The sequence below is a fragment of the Equus przewalskii genome, chromosome 2, assembly GCF_037783145.1.
Source record: "Equus przewalskii isolate Varuska chromosome 2, EquPr2, whole genome shotgun sequence".
NCBI classification, from domain to species: Eukaryota; Metazoa; Chordata; class Mammalia; order Perissodactyla; family Equidae; genus Equus; species Equus przewalskii.
In genome coordinates this window covers 17,466,756-17,486,606 of record NC_091832.1, presented here as the reverse complement: position 1 = coordinate 17,486,606, position 19,851 = coordinate 17,466,756, and the positions used below count along the sequence as shown (strand labels likewise).

The 19,851-nt window shown below is 45.7% G+C and overlaps 2 protein-coding genes across 10 annotated transcripts in view; both read left to right on the top strand.

The window, feature by feature from the left end:
* The first annotated feature begins 6,689 nt into the window (after positions 1-6,689).
* On the top strand, positions 6,690-18,836 carry EXO5 (exonuclease 5). 8 transcript variants are annotated; one of them, XM_070610183.1, is made up of 4 exons: positions 6,740-6,820; positions 7,616-7,673; positions 15,674-15,742; positions 17,304-18,836. In XM_070610183.1, exon 4 carries the CDS (start codon positions 17,331-17,333, stop codon positions 18,450-18,452), a length of 1,122 nt encoding a protein of 373 aa, XP_070466284.1. In that variant the 5' UTR covers positions 6,740-6,820; positions 7,616-7,673; positions 15,674-15,742; positions 17,304-17,330; the 3' UTR covers positions 18,453-18,836. The 8 variants fall into 8 exon arrangements, with proteins under 8 accessions (XP_070466285.1, XP_070466284.1, XP_008522401.1 ...); XM_070610187.1 differs by lacking the exon at positions 6,740-6,820 and adding an exon at positions 6,994-7,048; XM_070610186.1 differs by lacking the exon at positions 6,740-6,820 and adding an exon at positions 7,017-7,060.
* The window catches only part of LOC103553572 (zinc finger protein 684), a 39,242-nt gene continuing 26,145 nt past the window's right edge, over positions 6,755-19,851 (top strand). The window contains exons 1-2 of one of the 2 annotated variants that reach the window (XM_070610189.1): positions 6,755-6,820; positions 7,616-7,673. The gene's annotated coding sequence lies outside the window, so the exon portion shown is untranslated. Of the gene's footprint in view, positions 6,821-6,930; positions 7,049-7,615; positions 7,674-19,851 lie in introns of those variants that run through there. The other variant, XM_070610192.1, reaches the window with a different exon arrangement.

Below are 19,851 nucleotides of genomic sequence, written 5' to 3'. Positions count from 1 at the left end.
TATGCCTTTCTAACTAAGTGGAATGATGTAAGCAAATGTCATTTAGAACATCAATGGCCATTACAGGGAACTTTTGAACTCCCCAAACTTACTTTTCTTAAAACTGAATTGAACAACCATGACTCTGAAATTTCCAAAACTGAACAGAGTGCCTATTTTGATTGGTATTTGATTGGTATTTCCAAAGTTTACCAGGAGTCTAAAATTGTCTCTTCACAAAATAAAATTTTAAGACTAATTGAGGCAAACAAACAATTAAATAAAGATAAGATAGCTTCCATAGCCTCGTGTTGCTCTCCCCCAGCTCCTTGTGCTCAGGCTGCACCTCCAGCATTATCTTCCTTCTTCCTTTCCATACCATCTACACTCCCTCTTTACCCTCAGTTCCTCCAAACTAACTCTCTCACCGAACTTCCCCTTTTCCCTGAACCTCTCCCCACTCCCTCTTCCTCTGAACCTATCAGAACCTGTCCCTTTAAAATTAAGCCTTCTGAGGTTCCAAAGGCTAAAACCTTAATTTCTTATATTCCTCAGACCAAAGCTGAACTGTGAGCCATTGTCAAAGATTTTCCCAAAGTAACCAAAGATCCTCACAGATTTGCTGGGGAATTTAATATAGTCATTCAAACCCATCAACCTGGTTTTTCTGACTTAAAGGCCAGCCCAGCATTGGATGAAAACCACAAATTGGGAAAATCCTGAAAGGTCTCTAGAATTAAAACTGGGAGTCCAACCCACTGACCTGCTATATGATCAGGCTCAGGCAATTGCTAGGCGACTTCACTGGGCAATTCCTAGGCCTTTCCCAAGCCTGTTGATTGGAGCAAAATTCAGGCTTTTGCACAAAAACCTGGTGAGCCTGTTCATGACTATTACAATGAACCACAGATTATTTTTAAAGAAAATTCTGGTCTCCCTTCAGATGTTGGTTCCACTTGGGTAGCTTTTAATTCTGTGTTTATTAATGGGCTGAACCAAGGCCTCCTCCTTCTAGTGAAAAGGACCAGGCTGGAATGGGAAACTCTGTCCACTCCAGACTTAGTTAATCTGGCAAACCAGCTCTCTTGTACCCTAGATGCGTTGCCTGAAGGAAAGACCACCAAAATTAATCTTCAACTCCAGAAAATGAAGGCCCCTAAAAGAAACCAAAATTCCTCTAGTTTCTAGTTATTATTGCAAAGAGCCAGGACATCGGAAACAGGATTGTTACAAATTTAAGTGTTTCAGGTGCCTTCAGCCCTCTAACCAGACTTTCCAACGTCCTCCAAATTCTCAGTGATGGGACTCTGAGGAACCACAGGGGCTCTTCCCAATCGTCCTTCTTAATTGGCTTGGAGAAACCTTTCTGCATATTGGGAATGAATCTTTTTCTGTCCTAATTGACACTGGAGCCACACTCTTGGTGCTCAACCCCATGACTATAAAGCAGCCGCTGCCACAGAGCACCAAACACAGCTCACATAGTGGGGATTATTAACAAATCTCGACAGGTTCCTGTCTCTGAACCTATTCCCTTTTGTTTAGGCCCTTTCAGAGACACACACCCTTTTCTCCTTAGTTCCTCCACCCCATTCATTAGTCCAAGACTTCTTGGAAAAGTACCATGCCAGCATTTCTTTCTCCCAAAAGGGGAAAATAATCCTAGAATTTGACAGTGGTCATCAAAACAGCCAACCAAATGAACTAAATGACCCTTAAACATCTTTTATTTGCTCTGTCTCTGATGGTACTAGAGATGATTCTTGAAACATTGCTCCTTTGTCCCTATTGAATCAGCTACCAGCCTCTTTATGGCAAAATCTCCAACAGGTATTGGTAAAATTGACAGTGCATCTATTGAGATTCAAACATATCCCTCAAAAGCTCTCCCCAGAATTAATCAATCCCCTATAAGTAAAGAAGCCCTTCAAGGTGGAAAGCCCACAACAGAAGATCACCAGGCTCGAGGCCTCATTACCCCTTGTACTAGTCCCTATAATACTGTTTCACCCGTGAGAAAACACAAGGGCTGAGGGTGGAGGTTGGTCCAGGACCTCTGAGCAATACTGTTCTCCTTCAACACCCTGTTGTTCCCAACTCTCACACATGACTAACAGCCATCCTACTGGAAGTGAATTCTTTACTATAATTGATTGGAGCAGTGCATTCCTTTGTATTCCAGTTGATGAAGCTAGCCCCTGTGCCTTCACCTGGGAAGGAAAACGATTCCCCTGACAGTAATGTCTCAGGGTTTTACCGAGTCTTTCTTATTTCTCACAAATCCTGAAGACTGATCTGGGGAATAAAGGTCCCTAGGGGTTCTACTTTGTTGCAGTAGGTGGATGATTTGCTTCTTTGCTCTCCCTCCCGAGTCTCCTCGCAGGAAGACAGCATCCACTTGCTAAAACTTTTAGCCTTAAGTAGACATAAGGTCTCCAAAGAGAAATTGCAGTTTGCCCACCTCCGGATGTGATATTTAGGGCATCTGGTATCAGAACAAGGGCTACACCCAGATCCAAATAGGTTTCACGGTGTCCTAACTTTCCTGAAACCCAAAACTAACTGTCAATCGCAAGGTTTTCTCGGGCTAGTTGGTTGTTGCTGAAGCTGGATTCCAAATCTCTCTCTTACGGCCAAACTTCCGTGTGTTTTACTAAAGAACAAAAACCCTGACCCAACTGTACGGGAAAACCAGATGACACAGGCGTTAGGTCCTTAAAGGAGGGTTTGATGAACCCACCTGCCCTCGGACATCCCAATTATCAAGTTCCCTTTTTCCTTTTTGTATTTGAAAATGGAGGGAATGCCCTTGGGGAACTCACTCCAAAACACGGGAACCACCATGGACCCATGGGCATTATAGCCAGCGACTGGACCCTGTGGCACGGGGACACCCCCCCTTGCCATAGAGCCATTACTGCCGCTGCTCTTTCTTCGGTCAAGGCCACCAAGGAAATCATTGTGGGGTCCCCTTTAACTATCTTTGTAGCTCATGCAGTAGAAGCCCTCCTGAATTCTCATGTTTCGGCCAGCTGCCCCACCTCCTACGAATTCTTTTTGTTAACTGCTCCTCACATAACTTTCTTTGCAATAACCTTAACTCTGCCACTCTTCTCCCCTCTGTTACTGATGAAGCCCCTCACAACTGTGTAACACTGACAGATTACCCCGTGATCTGCAAGAAATTCCTTTGAGTGACACCGACTTCTCACGGTTCACTGATGGTTCTTATTTAAAAAGTGACAATGGCAAATATGGTTCTGGGTATACTATTGCAACTCCTTTTGATACCATTGAGGCAGCACCTTTACCTATGGCTACTACCAACAGGCTGAATTATACACTCTTACTTGGGCTTGTACTTTAGCCAAGGGCAAAACTGCCAACATTTACACTGATAGAAGAGATGCTTTCAGAGAAGCTCATGATTTGGGGATTCTGTGGAAGCGACATGGCTTCCTTACCTCCAGTGGAAATAATTAAAAATGGCTCCTACGTTCAGGAAGTATTGGATGCTATACTTTCACCTGCTGCTTAGCTATTGTTAAGATCCTGGCGCATTCTGAACTTGACTCTCCGGAAGCTAAAGGGAAATCACTTTGCTGATACTTCTGCAAGGAAAGCTGCCCTTAAAGGAGCCCACAGCAGCCAACCTCTGTCATGGTCGAAAGGAGTATTTCCCTAAATGATAACTTAGGAAAACTGACTGGAGAAGCCCAAAAATGGGCCTCAGAAAAGGAAAAACAAGAGAGGAAATTCAGCAATTGTTAGTTCAATAAAAAGGAAAAGCTCTGGTTCAGACCAAAAAAAACCAAAAACAAACCCCAGTCCTACTGGAGACTCAAATTCTCACTCCTAACCACTGCACGTGCGTTAAACCACCAGCATACTGACAAGATGATAGCATTCATGATTCACTAATGGTAGGGAAATATCAACAAGGCTGCAAACAGCACCTCCTTCACTTGCCCTGCTTGTCCAAAATACAATTCAGGGAAGCCTGCTCGTACTGCTCCCAGATATTTTAAACTGCCTAATGAACCATTTGAGGTTTGGCAAATGGATTTCATACAACTTCCCCCGTGTCACGAAAATAAATATGTTTTAGTCATGGCCTGTGTGTTTTCTCACCGGTCTGAAGCCGTCCCCTGCAGACAGGCTACTGCCTCTTTTGCAGCTAAAGTCATTTTGGAAGAGATTATCCCTACTTGAGAAACTCCTCTTGAACTTCACAGTGATTGAGGAACCCACTTTACCGGTCAGGTACCTTGGCAAGTTTGGCTGGTTTTCGAACACCTTCACTGAGCTTACCACCCCAACCGTCTGGTTTAGTTGAATGCACTAACAGCATTATTAAGACTCGATTGGCAAAATTGATCTCCAAAGACCTTGGCCAAAAGCATTGCTATTGGTCCTTCTAAATCTCAGATCCACCCCCTTTGCAACTCATAAACTCTCACCCTTTGAGATAGTCACCGGACACCCAATGCACTTGGATCCTCCTCTTTTGACCCACAGCTGATAAAAGGAGATGTACTCCAGTGTTGCAAAGGCCCAACTGCTTCTATTAAAAATAACTACGTTTTGGGGCCGGCCCAGTGGCGTAGTGGTTGAGTTCACGTGCTCTGCTTTGTTGGCCCGGGTTTCGCTGGTTTGGATCCCGGGCATGAACCTATGCACCGCTCATCAAGCCATGCTGTGGCAGGCGTCCCACATATAAAACCAAGGAAGATCGACACAGATGTCAGCTCAGGGCCAACCTTCCTCAGTAAAAAGAAGAGGATTGGCAGCAGATGCTAGCTCAGGGCTAATCTTCCTCAAAAAAACCCAAACCAACTATGTTTTGGTAGAGCAATCTTTTCACAGTGCACTCCAGGGAGATGAAGACCTTAAGCCTCACATCTTGCAACCTGGAGATTTCTTCTATTGGAAAAGACACCTCTAGAAGGACTCTTTTAAAATTTTTTCAATTTTTTTCTTTTCTGAGGAAGATTGGCCCTGAGCTAACATCTGTTGCCAATCATCTTTTTTTTCTTTCTTTCTTTCTCTCCCCAAAGCTCCAGTACATAGTTGTATATCCTAGTTGTAGGTCGTTCTAATTCCTCTATGTGGGATGCTGCCACAGCATGGCTTGACGAACCATGCTAGGTCCGCGCCCAGGATCCAAACTGGAGAACTCCAGGCCACCAAAGCGGTGCACGTGAACTTAACCACTTGGCCATGGGGCCGGCCCCTAGAAGGACTCTCTTCAACCTTACTGGAAAGGCCTCCATCCGGTACTGCTAACTAACTCTTGTGCCGCAAAACTCCAGGGAATAGACTCTTGGATTCATGTGTCACAGGCAAACAAAGCACAAACCCTGACTCCACCCGCACATTATCTGGTGACCTAAAAGTAAAGATTTCCCCAAATCGAAGCAGTCCATGTCTGATGAGACATCCTTCCTGAGATGTCCAGACCAGGTCTGTTGGAAGTTTGTCTGCCAAATCTTTGATGATGATGATGACATACACTTCAGATGATCTCCAACGCCTATGAGCTTGGTGACATGTGGACTTTAGGGGAAAAAAAGCCTGAGAGTTCTCCCTCCTGCCCCTTCTTGTTACTTGAATGTGACTTCAATAGCTTTCCAATCTGTGCACTTTCTCTCTGATGTGGGACATGACACCCAGGAAAGGTCCTTCTTGGCATCGAGGCGAAAAACGGCCAATGAAACTGGGGGCCAGCCTAGTGGCATAGTGGTTAAGTTTCTGTATTCCACTTCAGTGGCCCAGTGTTTATGGGTTCAGATCCTGGGCATGGACCTACACACTGCTTATCAAGTCACGCTGTGGCAAGCATCCCACATAGAGAGGAAGATGGGCACAGATGTTAGCTTAGGGCCAATCTTCCTCAAAAAAAAAAAAGGCCAATGAAACTGGAAAAACCTGACTCTTGATCAGCGATGCTTTTAGAGAAAGATCTTGATGAAGAAGGGATATGTGAAAATTAATAAACAGAAAGCTCATTTTAAATGGATTTGGGAGGCCAGTAGGGAGAGCTCTCATGCCCTACGATGATGGCCGGCCAAGTGCAACAGAAAGAGGAGAGACTTCACCTTCTTGCCCAGCAAGAGCTCAGCCAATGAGAGACTGTTACAACTCAGCCACTGAAAAACCACTATACTTTGAACTCTCAATTCCTCCAATGGACTCTGTCTACAATAGCCCTCCCAACTTCCTCTTCCCTTCTACAAAAGAGTTTCTTCTCCCCTTGTTGCTTAGAACTTGCACGTGGCTCACGTGGTTGCAGGGCCCAAATTGCAATTCTTTGTTGATCCCGAATAAACCCATTTTTGCTGGAGAAATAACTGGTCGTCTATTTGTTTAAGGTCACCAGACCAAAATTCAACTCATAATCTTTTCAATAAAATCTGTATCCCTTAGTCTAGAAAGTGGTACCATCCTCCATTCAATTCTCCAGTTAAACTTCCTCTTCCTCTCATCCATCACCCCTCCCAATCAGTCGTCAAGCCTATATATTCTATCTGGGATCTCTTCACTCTCGGACTGCCGCAGGTCGACTCTCTCATCAGGACCCTCCTCCGCCCGGCGTCCAAACGAATTCCCGCGCGAGGTGCCGACTCGCGAGGACCGAGCGGCGCCGCTGAGGTCTCTGGGAGGGAGGGGCCTAGGGCAGCCGCTGGGCGTTCTGGGCCGGGTCTCCAGGCGGCGCTGTGCGAAACCCGGACTGAAAGGGCGTCGGCTCGGCGTGCTCTTGCTGGTCGTGGGGAGAGTCCGGGAGCAGTTCCGAGGCAGCGGCGGAGCCGGGTGGAGTCGGGGGTTCGGAGGAGTGTCCGAGGTTCGGGGAAGGCCGGCGAATGGGGGTGGCGGGCTGAGAGGCCGCGTTTGGGACCCGTCCCCGCCGTTGCCGCGTCCCCCTTCCCCTCCTCTCCGGGTGGGGGCGGCCCCTGGGGGTTCTGGACCTTTCGCCCTCGGAAGACCCCGCGGTCGGCTGGGATCCCTTCCTGAGGCCGGCGGCCCCTGGCTGTCATTCCTGGCTCCTCCAGGACATTGTAGGAAGTGCTCGGTAAACTTTGGGGTATGCATGGAACTCCCGGGGAGACAGTGGTCTGGGGCCCGTGGGAAGGTGCCCCGCTGAAGGCAAACGTCCTGGGAGCCCACAAGTCCGGGCTGCACCGAACAAGTGAGGATGTTGAGGGTGAAGGCCGTGGCAGTTCAGAAAGCCGTGGGAATCCATCAGAGAGGAAAAGCCTCTGGCTGACCTGTGGTCTCTGCCCCAGCTTCTGGGCTGAGGTTGGGGCTGGAAAGGGAACTGACATCGGAGCTCCTGGGGGACCTTGGTTATTTTTGACCCTTTTACTTGCAGGGAGCAGGGATTGCATCAAGTAACTGTATCCAGGGGATGGGAAAATGAAAAGTCATGGAGAATTTGCCCCTGGAGAGAGGCAAGCGTTACCTAGGACCTGGGGTGGGCAACAGTCTGTGGAGCAGAGAGGAGGAGCCGCCGCAATGTGAGGGACTGGTCGGGTGACAAAGACCCAAGTGCCGTTCTACCACAGCAAGGCCCAGAGTTGCTAATCTGGATTCTTCCATGCAGACCTGGTCTTTCAGAGCGCCTTTCTTCTCCCCCCAGCCTTGTCGTTTCAGCATTCTGCTTTTCCTTTCGAGAAGGAAGATCAGCCGAGTCCCAGGTGAGTAGAAGTTTCTTCTAAAGTTTAGTCTCATTTGTCAAAGGGAGTAGATGTGCTGTCTCATCTCTGCCTTGAGAAGAGGAAGGAGATCCGCATTTGTTGAGTGTTAATATAGGTCCTGTGTTTTATCACTCAATCTTTTGGGTAGTGAGGACGTTTGGAAGGAGGACTCTAATTTTAAAGATGTGTCAGTAGCCTCAGGAAAACTAAACACTTGCCCAAGAGTACTCATAAGGCAAGTAGCATACTACTAATACTATTGACCTAGTTAGGATCAGGTTCAGAATCCACATCTGTGGGACTCTCAGACTCTTGATACTATACAATGTTTTCCTAACATCTCATTCACTTACCACCTAACGATTTTTGCCACATCTATGTACCTACCCCTGTTGTTAGTCTCATATTTTAAATTTTTTACTTACGTTTATTTAAAAATCAAACTTGTCCTAAGAAACACTATCTATGAAATTATGCATTTGATGGACGCTGTAATAACTTTATATTTATTATAAGATACATCTAAAAATGTTGGTCCTTGTACCCTGTAAAATCATCTTGTGTCAAAAAGATACAAACTGCATTTTGGGACACAAGGCATTGCATCATGCTCTTGCCTGGATTTTTTCTGCATAGGAAGGTCCAGGCAACACATCTAAGTCTAAATTATCCATCCCCAGTATATTGTTTTCTTCCTTTAGATAAATAATTCCACAGAGAATGCCCCCCTTTTGTGTCTTCTCTACAAAACATTTCACTGACCTGTTCAGGGCTACCCTGTTCTCAATGTTGTATGTAAAACAAAGTGTGTACCTTTCAGGAGCTTACTCTGTCTTTGAGGAGTTAATATATACATGTGAAATAATCTGAATCAGTACTGTCCAATAGAACTTCTGTGATCAGGTAAGTGTTCTGTATCTGTGCCTTATAGTGTGGTACTCACTAGCTACATACTATAGCTGCTGAGCACTTGGAATGTGCCTAATGCAACTGGGAAAATGTTTTCAATTTTATTTAATTTTTATAATTTAGATAGCCACGTGTGACTGGTGGCTATCTGTTGAACAGCCCAGGTATAGATATATGAAATAAAATATTTTCAAGGTCAGTTGATTTGGATGTAGTGCCCTCCCCCTGGAAAACCAGCCAACCAACCAACCAACCAACAAAAGTATACATGTTAAATGCCATTTAACTTTAGTTTATTGGTGGGGGTTAAAGAGTCTCTCTAACCTTCAGGGATTTCCTAGTCCAAATAACGTTACTCATTTTGAAACTGTCATCATTTAAGGCACATTTACAGTTTAAGACACTTGTGCAAATGTGTAGCTTCTGTGTTTTATTACTGTTGAAGTATCCTATAAAGCAATAACTTTATAGTTTATAAGCAAAAGTCTTAGCATTGTATTACTTTTGTTCATTGCAAACAACTTTTCTTCCAGCTAGCTATGTTTTCTTTCATTAGGGACATTCAGACTATTGAAAAATTAGTTAAGTACAATCGTAACAAATAATAATACCATTTTCAAGGAGCTTTTAACATGGAAGTTGGTGCATTCAGCTTATTCATTGCTTATCAGAATAGCAAGTAGGAAACGGCTTATAGTTACCTCCATCAACTTAAATTCTATGTCAAATTATTTATTTTCCTGGCACCCAAAGTCAAATATTAGTGCCCTTGTCATCCCTTATTTTGTTTTGTTTTCTCTGTGCAAGATTAGATATGTGAGCCTAGAAAGAAGACTTAAAAAAGTATCTTCACAGCATAATTTGCCTAGTTTCTTAAGATTAAAAACCCTTGAGAGAGAAAAACAATCAAACATACTGCGTGGTCTTTGTTTCCTGGTTTAAAGAGAAGCTATCCAAGACATTTCTAGGGTAGCTGGAGAAATTTGAATACAGACTGGAGTGTTAGGGAATTATTAGTAATGTTAGATGTGATAATAGTATTGTAGTTAATGTAGGAGAATGTCCTTATTTGGAAATGTATGCTGAAGCGTGTATATTTGAAGTGTTACGATGTCTGTAATTTACTTTAAAATAGTTCAGCTGAAAAAAAATCTGTAAACGAAAGAAGCAAACACAGCAACATGTCAACAGTTGTTTATCTAGATGCTGTGTATATGGGTGTTCATTGTTCTTGTCTATTTCTCTGTATGTGTGAAATTTTTCATAGTAAAAATTTTTTAAAAGAGTACCTATCCCACAGTAAAGTAGTGAGGTATTAGATGTGAGGCACTTGGCTCAGTGTCTAGCACACAATAACTGCACAATAAATGTTCATTATTATTTATAACAAATACAGTAGTGTTTTAATAGTACTTATTGACATTTATTTTCCGTTTTCCCTCGTGGAGGGAAAAAATAAACTTAGTGGGAAACACCAATTTCAGTAAGGTTAGGAGAATAATTTATAAAGCCAGTAAGGTAAAGCAAAACCTACCAAGAGCTTTTTCTCCTTGCCATTTCCTTAATATCACTCAAGGATAGAAAGCACCTGATTTCCACATGTTACTGTGAACATCCTCTCATTACTTCATGCTATTACTTCGTGCATGAGTAGATTTATTTGTATTTATCTATAGTTAGTGTTTGAATTTTGCCATACTGTGTTCCTGAGAACTCCATTTAAAAAGTCATTGTGGAGCTGATTTTTCTTAAGGAACAGTAGGGTCTTGCTTACCCGGCAATAACCTACGTGCCCTACAGTAGCCGTGTATCCCCTGGCCTCCTTCCAGGGTGACGTCAGCCACCTGGTATTATAGTGATCCAGGGCCTGGCCAACCCAGATCTGCTTATCTCAAAGAACATCACATCTTGAAGGAACACAGAGCCCTTCCACGTGAGCTACTGGTCCTTGCAATACTGGTCATCGAGGACAGTCCCTCTTGGCAGGAATGTAGTCTTTGTTCCCCTGCCTACTTAAGCAACCCCCTCAGTTCTGGGTAGTGGTGTGCAACTCTGTCCAGCTGGCTGCTCCTATGCTCCTGGTACGTAAGTTCCCAGTAAATGTACACTGTCTCCAGGTCTTTTCTTCCATCTCTCTGCTGCATATCTGGAAGTGCTTGCCCAATTAGGTGTGTTGTCAGACAGTTGGTGAGCCAGCCAGGAGACCGAGGAAACCCCAGTGAGCACTGAGACTGTGGGCAATGGGAAGGGGAATTCTGTGCAGGAAATCCCAGGTTGGCTGGCATCCTTGATGTGGGGGCCGGTCACTGCCATCATAGGTGGGTGGGGCCCACCTTGTGAGTATAGGGACACCCTAAAAACGCCAGAGGGCCTAAGGGAAGTCCTGGGCACAATAGATGTAGGGAGGAAGAAATCAGAAGCCTGGGCTGTTGCAGCAGCTGTGGGGTGGCCCCTCCTCACTCCGGTAAGGCTGCAGCAGAGGCCAAGATGGAAACAAAAGCAAAAGTAAGGCAGTTGCAAGAAGAACTGAAGTTAGAAAGAGAGGCTCAACTGGTGCAAGCCAAGACAACTAAGGCACCGTGTACTCGCCTGTGGGAATCTGATGAGAAAATGGAGACACTAGCCTGTCATTTTGCTAAAATTAAGGGTGACAGCTACCATGGGCGAAAGTGTAAGCCCTTGTGACCCAAGGAGATCGGAACCCAAAGCAATGGGACCCATGGGAATCTAGTAGTGAGGAAAGTGAGGATGCTGCAGGATGGGATGACCCAATAGAAGTACCTGTCCTGGTGGCATGTCCAATTGTCACCCAAAAAATGGAATCAGAACAACCCTGGCCCCCGGGGTTGATCCGACCGAGTTACCCTCGCTGGTTTGGCATGTGCCCTCTCCTATGCAGGATTACCCCACTGCCAAATTGGTAGAACTAGGAAATAAGTTTAGACAGAAAGGGAGGGAAAGCATTCCCGGGTGGCTTTTGCGTCTCTGGGATACTGAAGCGGAAGGTATTTTGCTGTTAGGAGTGGAGATGAGCAAAATGGCTTTCATCACTTCTCACCCCACCCTACTGCAACGCCTCTCTAGCGTTGTCAATGAAGATCAAGCGTCTCCCTCTTGACTTGGTTGATGGCTGCCTGTAAGGGGGCCTGGCCTAATGAAGGGGACATACCTATGCCTCCTCCCCGGTGGCAGACCATGGAAGAATTACAGGATTTGTTTAGGGCACTAAGCATGAAACGTGCAGTTTATGCCAAACATTACCGAGGGCCTGACAATGAACTATTCAGTGCAGGAATGAAAGACACTGTGTTACAGACAGCTCAGAGCCAATGGTATGTGGCTTTAGTCTGCATCCTAAACCCCTTGGGAGGTCAACCAGTGTCCCAGGCAGCCCAAGCTGCCGCTGACCTGGGGGAGACAGATGAGTTCAGGCGGAGGGGAGTGAGGGCTCCTGGGCCCCCCAGAAGAACAGGCAACAAAGGAGCCAAAACCACCAAGAGCTCTATCAGAGTAACACGTAGACATATGTGGCAAGGCCTGGTGGCAGCAGGCACCCTTCTGGGAAAAGTTGATGGACAACCAAACACTGTTCTGCTGGCTTTGTGGCAGAAGCTGGAGCCAAAACAAAGATTCATGAGGCCACCCACAGAGCACCCCAAACCAGCAGCACCCCCAGCTACAGCCTAGGAACACTCTAGCCCCTGTGACTAGGGGAAAGGCCAAGGGACCCCTCAGCACACCCCTGTAACACTGTGCAGGTGGCCCAGGTATCAGGGGACCGGAGGCCACATGTGGAAATAACAATATAATGGTCTACTAAAAATAAACATATGGTTTTAGTGTATACAGGAGCAGAATGTACTCTGATTCATGGAAATCCATCCCGTTTTGATGGCCCTATTTCTGTCATAGATGCTTACAGTGGGGGCACAGTCAAGGTGAAACTGGTGCTGCTAGTGCTGTGGATACGGCGTCTCCTGCCAAAATGATATATGGTATATATTGCCCCCATACCCAAATACACCCTGGGAATGGGTGTCCTCACTGGCCTGACCCTACAGACTACTGCTGGAGAATTCCACCTTCAGGTCCACTTGGTTAAATCTGTCATAAGGGGACATGCCAAATGGACCCTGGTCAGCTTGCCCCAACCATGTTGTGTGGTGATGATAAAACAGTATTGTCTCCTCAGGGGAGAAGATGAAATCACAGGAACTGTACAGGCATTGGCAAAAGTGGGAATCATTAGACCCACACATAGTCCGTTCAAGAGCCTGGTGTGGCCCATTCGGAAGCCAGATGGTTCCTGGCGAGTGACTGGGGACTGTCGAGAATTAAACAAAGTGATGCTGCCTACGTATGCCGCCATCCCCAGTATAGCCTCCCTCTTAGAAAAATAGGGGATGCCTTGGGAACATACCATTTTGTTCTGGACCTTGCTAATGCCTTTTTCAGTATCCCCTTGGATGAAGGTAGTCAAGACCAATTTGCCTTTACTTGGCAGGGCACACGATAGACTTTCACTGTTCTGCCTCACGGGTATCTCCATAGTCCTACAATTTGTCATGGTCTTGTGGCCGCTGACTTGGCCCAGTGGACACAAACCCCTAATGTTGCCTTGTTCTGTTATATCAATGATGTCATGTTAAGCTCTGAGTCTTTTTCAGACCTCTAGGAAGCCTCCTGCTCCCTCATCACCCTCCTACACCAACAAGGATGGGTGGTAAACGACAACAAATTACAAGGGCCTGGGTTATCTGACATGTACTTGGGGATTGTCTGGTCGAGTAAGACAATAGTGATTCCTGCTGCTGTTATAGATAAGATACAGGCTTTCCCTACACCCAGCACCCCAAAACAACCACAGACCTTTCTGTGCTTAGTAGGTTATTGGCGCCCTTTCATTCCTTGTTTAGCCTAACTACTCTGCCCTCTTCATAAGTTGGTACGAAAGGGTGTTATCTGGGACTGGGGGACCACTGAGCAGGAGGCCTTCCCCCAAGCTAAAATAGCAGTAAAACACATTCAGTCTTTGGGTGTTTGAACCCAAGGACAATCATGCGAATTGGACGTTCCCAGTTGTCCAGAGGGGTTCGGATGGGGTCTCTGGCAGAGGCAAGGCAACAAATGAGTTCCCCTTGGCTTCTGGTCACAATTGTGGAAAGGGGCTGAAAGATGATATAGCACCCTGGAACAACAATTATATGCTATTTATTTGGCCCTCCAACAAGTGGAGCCCATAACCCATTCCCTGCCGGTCACAGTCCGTACCCATCTGCCCATTGTAGCGTGGCTGCAAGATGCTTTCCAGAAGCCACATTCAGGAACAGCCCAAACACAGACATTGGCAAAGTTGCATGCCTACTTACAACAACGAGGGACCTTTACTAATAGTCCCTTAAGTGTGGAATTGCTTGCCATCCTATGACCAGTGACGTAGACCACAGAAGAAGCAACCCTGTTGGATGAAGTGCCCACACCTGAAACCCTCCTGAATGTATGGGAAGGAGAAGGACCAATGCCCGTGGAGGCCTGGTATATAGATGGCTCCACAGGAGAGGCTCCCCCACTGGCAGCAGTGGCCATTCAGCCTTTGCCAAGAGCTTGTGGTTGGATTCTGGCTCTGGGTATGGTAGTCAGTGGGCCGAATTGCTGGCCACCTGGATGGTACTGACTCAAGAACCCGATCCAGTACATCTTTGTATAGACAGGCAGTCTATAAGGGACTCACCCCGTGGATGGCCCAATGGGCTTGACAAAAGTGAACCATCAATGGTCACCCATTATGGGGGGCAGAGCTCTGGGATGATATCTGGCAGCAGGTCCAGGGAATGATGATAACAGTGTATCATGTATCTGTACATCAAGTGACAGTGCCACCAGGAAACCAACAAGCAGACGGATTAGCCCAGATTCGTCTCCTAGAAGAAGTACCAGCTGAGAGAGTGGCAGAATGGTTACACTAGAAGACTGGACGTAAAGGACAGAGGACCCTATGGACTTTTTTCAAGGCCTGGGGCCTCTCCCTACGCTGTGCTGATGTAGTATGGGTCACCAGGCGTGCCCTTTTTGTTCCTTGCGGAGACCCTGGGCCATTCCTCAGGATGTAGGCTAAATCACCAGAGGCAACCAACCCATCCAATGCTGGCAGGTGGATTACGTTGGACCCTTAACCTCTCTCCAACAGTTGCCAATGTGCCTTTAATTGCATAGACACATATACAGAACTGCTGCAGGCGTACTCCAGCACACGGGCCACACTGAAGACCACCATAAGAGGCCCAGATCACCTCAGCACTGCTTATGGTGTTCCCATGGACATCAACAGTGACCAAGATACTCATTTTACTGGCCACCAGGTACAAACATGGGCTGACCAAATGGACCATACATTGGCATTTTCACCAGCCATACAACCTCACAGCCACGGGGCTGGTAGAACAAATGAATGGCTTGCTGAAACAACAATTAAGGACAGAAGAAAGGACCCTAGCCCACTGGCTGAGATGCCTAACAACTGCAATACGTCAACTAAATGAACATGAGAAACATACCCGACCCAGCGCGTATCGGATGTTGATACAAGGACCCGATCCAACTGTATGCCTACAGACAAGAGCCCACTAAGTAGAAACTATACAACCACAAATAGGCACTCAGAACAACTTGCTTATGCCTTTGCTATAAGAACTCCTTACTAGGACCCACGTGATCACTTGGCCCTGGGACTGCCAGGTGGAGCCCCACTGGTGTGGTCTCTTAGCCACTTGGGGGACAGGCTTAGGACAAGATAGTAACAGCTTTTATTGTGGGAGGACCACCCAAAACCTCCAAACTTAGTAATCCAGGGCCTCCAATTCCCTAAGGCACTTTCATCCTGTCCCTCTGGTGGTGGTGTTCCTCCCTTATCCTACACCATTGCCCCTGTGGCGCCCAACCCAACAGGACAAGTAGTATGATATTGCTGTCCTCATCTAAAACCATAGGCCAGTACCACACTAACGCAAGACATTGCAACCACGTGTGTCTTGTTGGATGGTCATGATCTCCCTGTTTTAATTCCCTCTAAATGTCTTACCTTTTGTCCTTAGGACAAGGTCTGCCAACCTCTTCACTGATTGGGCGTACGTCGTTGCTCACAAAATGGCTCCAACTGCTAGGTATGTAGCAGGCAGCCTCTCTCTTTGACCACGTAGTTACCATGGCATCTCCAAGCTGCCAACGACTGACTGGAGAGCCCTGCAAGATTGGAGGAATGCTTACCACATTCCTGTTCCTCCTCCCCTCCCACCAGCAGCCTTTCCTTGCCCTCTTATAATACCTCTTGAGATCATATGTTTCAGCTTGTGCGTGAGCAGGTTAAGACAACCCCAAAAGCGGAATACTCCGTTTTTGATGGTGTAAGATGGTTGCAATGCTCCTCTATGTGTCTGGCCTGAGGGGATCCATGGAAGAATGGTGTGATAAGATTGTAAGGGCCATTTGGACACATAGCGGGGTGGAGTGTAGGATCACACTTGCCCAGCAATAACCTACGTGTCCTATAGTAATCGTGTCCCCTAGCCTCCTTCCTAGGCATGACGCCAACCATCTAGTAGTGTAATGATTCAGGACCTGGCCAACCTGGATCTACTTATCTCAAAGAACATCATGTCTTGAAGGAACACAGAGCCCTTCCAGGTGAGCTACTGGTCCTTGGAATGCTGGTCATGTGAGGACAGTCCCTCTTGGCAGGCATGTAGCCTTTGTTCCCCTGCCTACTTAAGCAATCCCCTCTCAGTTCTTGGTAATGGTGTGCAACTCTGTCCAGCTGGCTGCTCCTGGACTCCTTGTGTGTAGCTCCCAATAAACTGTTAAGCTCATACACCATCTCCGAGTCTTTTTTTCGGTCTCTTCCACTGCGTTTCCAGAACTGCTTGCCCAACTAGGTGTGCAGTCAAACAGGAACAGTTTGTAATTGAGATTTATTTTCCTAGTCAAGGACTTCATGTCAAAGAAACTGTCAAAGTGGCCTACTGTCAGACGTTGGTCCAACATTTACAAAGATCTGTATTCGCTTAAAGAAATAATATCCTAAGTCAGTAGAATTTTGAAGCAGAAAAGGCAAACCTCAAATCTCCTTTTATGTGAAGAAATTGAGGCCAAGCAAGGTGATTTGCTGAAAGTCACACACAATGTTAGTGCCAGATTTAGGAATAAAACTATTTTGCACTTAAAAAATTTGGCCAAGGGGGCTGGCCCCATGGCCGAGTGGTTAAGTTCGCACGCTCTGCTGCAGGCGGCCCAGTGTTTCGTTAGTTCGAATCCTGGGCGTGGACATGGCACTGCTCATCAGACCATGCTGAGGCAGCGTCCCACATGCCACAACTAGAAGAACCCACAACGAAGAATACACAACTATGTACCGGGGGGCTTTGGGGAGAAAAAGGATAAAATAAAATCTTTAAAAAAAAAAAAATTATAAAAAAAAACCCAAAAACATGCTTTAAAAAAAAAAAAAATTTGGCCAAGTGTTTGTATGGATGATCCAAGGAGCTGTATTATTGTAAATTGTACCCATACCACAACTCTGTAGCAGTACTGCTGGGTCATAAATAAATAGAGTTCTTTAAATAATGTAAATATATAATTAGCCATGATTCTTTTTACATCATTGGAATTTGAAAGTGCTTTTGAGAAATTTTTTATTTGAATAATGCCTTTCTTTAACATGATATGCAGAGCCTTTGCCCAGTCCAGAGCTGTGCCATGGCAGAGACTGAGGAAGAGGAGATGGTGTCAGCAGAGGCCTCAGGGTTCTCAGACGTGAGTGACTCAGAGTTTCTAGAGATTCTGGACCTGGATGATAGCCAAGAGTCAAGTGCTTCACTTAGCAATCCTGGCCCTTCATCTGAACTCCCTGGGAAGGATGGCAAGCTCATAAGCTTACCAAAGGGGAGAAGAGGATTGGATGTCTCATCACCCATGGAGCGATTCCACCTTAACTATTTGTATGTCACTGACCTGTCTACTCAGAACTGGTGTGAACAGCAAATGATATATGGGAAGGAGGTTCCTGATTTCCTGGTACCTGAGAAAGCAGCTGTTTTGGATACTGGTGCCAGCATCCACCTAGCTAGAGAACTAGAAGTTCATGATCTTAGGACTGTCCCCATCACCACTAAAGAAGATGCTTGGGCAGTTAAGTTTCTGAACGTGTTATTGATGATTCCTACCCTGCAGTCAGAAGGACGCATCAGAGAGTTTCCAGTGTTTGGAGAAGTGGACGGTGTGCTGCTTGTTGGAGTGATTGATGAGCTACACTATACAGCCAAGGGAGAACTGGAACTGGTTGAACTCAAGACACGCAGGCGCCCTGTGCTCCCTCTGGAAGCACAGAAGAACAAAGACTATTTTCAAGTCAGCCTATACAAATACATCTTTGATGCCATGGTACAAGGGAAAGTGACCACTGCTAGCCTAATCCACCACACAAAATTGCATCCAGAAAAGCCACTGGGACCTTCAGTGCTGAGGCATGCCCAACAGGGAGGCTTCTCTGTGAAGTCCTTGGGTGACCTCATGAAGCTGGTCTTCTTGTCTCTGACACTGTCTGACCTCCCAGTTATTGATATCCTGAAGATTGAGTATATCCACCAAGAGACTGCCACTGTTCTGGCTACGGAGGTTGTGGCCTTTGAAGAGAAGGAGGTGAGAGGCAAAGTGCAGCACTGTATGGCCTACTGGATGGGCCACCGAGAGCCCCAAGGGGTTGATATAGAGGAGGCTTGGAAATGCCGGACGTGCAACTATGCAGATATCTGTGAGTGGAGGCAGGGCGGTGGGGTGCACAGCTCCACGCTGGAGCCCCAAGCCAAAAAAGCCAAATGAGGAGAGGGTATGCCTTCGGGAACTTTGATCCTTCCTGCTCCTAATGTATTTAACAGAGTAAAAGAGGACCAGTCTCTGAGCTTGGCTTTCATGGAGAGTGTTCTTATTTTCATACTTTTCATATTTCCTCAACCTCTAACTACTCAATTCCAGGACCAAGGCTCAGGGATGAGTGGGCGAGATCTGGGATTATACAGTATTGTCCCTGGAGCTTTGCTATTGAGTACCAAGAAGACAGATGCTCATCATGGCTGGAGCAGAGGTACCCTTCAGCAATCATTGCTTTCCTAAGAAGATTCTTCAGTTTCTAAGTCTCTTCCCTATTTTTTTTCCTCAATCAAGGCTTTCTACATTTTATATAATAAAATAAAATGTAATGTTGTCCAGGTTGGTTGAGCTGATGGTTTTTTTCCACAATCTCAGTCCTTCAAAGATGACTGCTATAAATAGTTGTGTGTTATTCCAAGCCTTTAAGTACATACATAAACATTTCTGAAGCAGAATTAGTGGAATGAGCAGACCAAGAATTTTAAATATGCATAATAAATGTGCTCAATGAAATAAGGGAAAAGGAAGCAGAAACATGCAGTCATTAAAAATTGCAGTATTAGATATGAAAAATATAATACATGAAGTAACATGTAGCATTCACACACTGTACAATCCAGCAATACCACTCCTAAGTATAGACTAAGAGAAACCCTTATACAAGTACAACAGGAAATCTGAACGAGAATATACTTTGTGGCACTTCCACAATAGCAAAACCTAAACCTAGAAACTACCCAGGTGCCCATCAGAAGAGTGGATGATGTGGTACAGCAGCCAAAAGAAATGAGCTACAATGACATGCAGCAATGTGGATGAATCTTAGCAGCACAATATTAAGTGAAAAAGTAAGTCCCAAAAGGTTACATAGGGTATGATACCCTTTTTATAAAGTGAAAAACAAAAAAAAATTTAAAACATTTTAAGGAAAATGTAAAGATAGTAGAGAGGAATCTCAGTGCATCTTAGAAGGCAATGGGGCCCTTAGCTGCAAACATCTCCAAAGAGGCCAGAGGAAAGAGTGATATGGACATCACCTGGAAGATGAAGGCTTGTTTATGGAAACACTTCTGGAGAATTTGCAAAAGTAGATGGAAGGGGAGAGGAGTTGGCAGGGGTGGGGTTTCTATATTAACTGGAGGGCCAAGAGCCAGCAGAACATGGCGAATATTGTTAATGTGGCTCCATGTTATACATGAACTGATAAAACCTGGACGTTTATAGGAGATGAAATAGGTTGCCTCTGGAGGCCAACTGAGGGATAATGGGAATCTGGTGATACCTCTTCCTGTATACTGAGTGAGTGTCATGTGCCAGGCTCTGTGCTGAGCACAATTTATGATTAAACCTA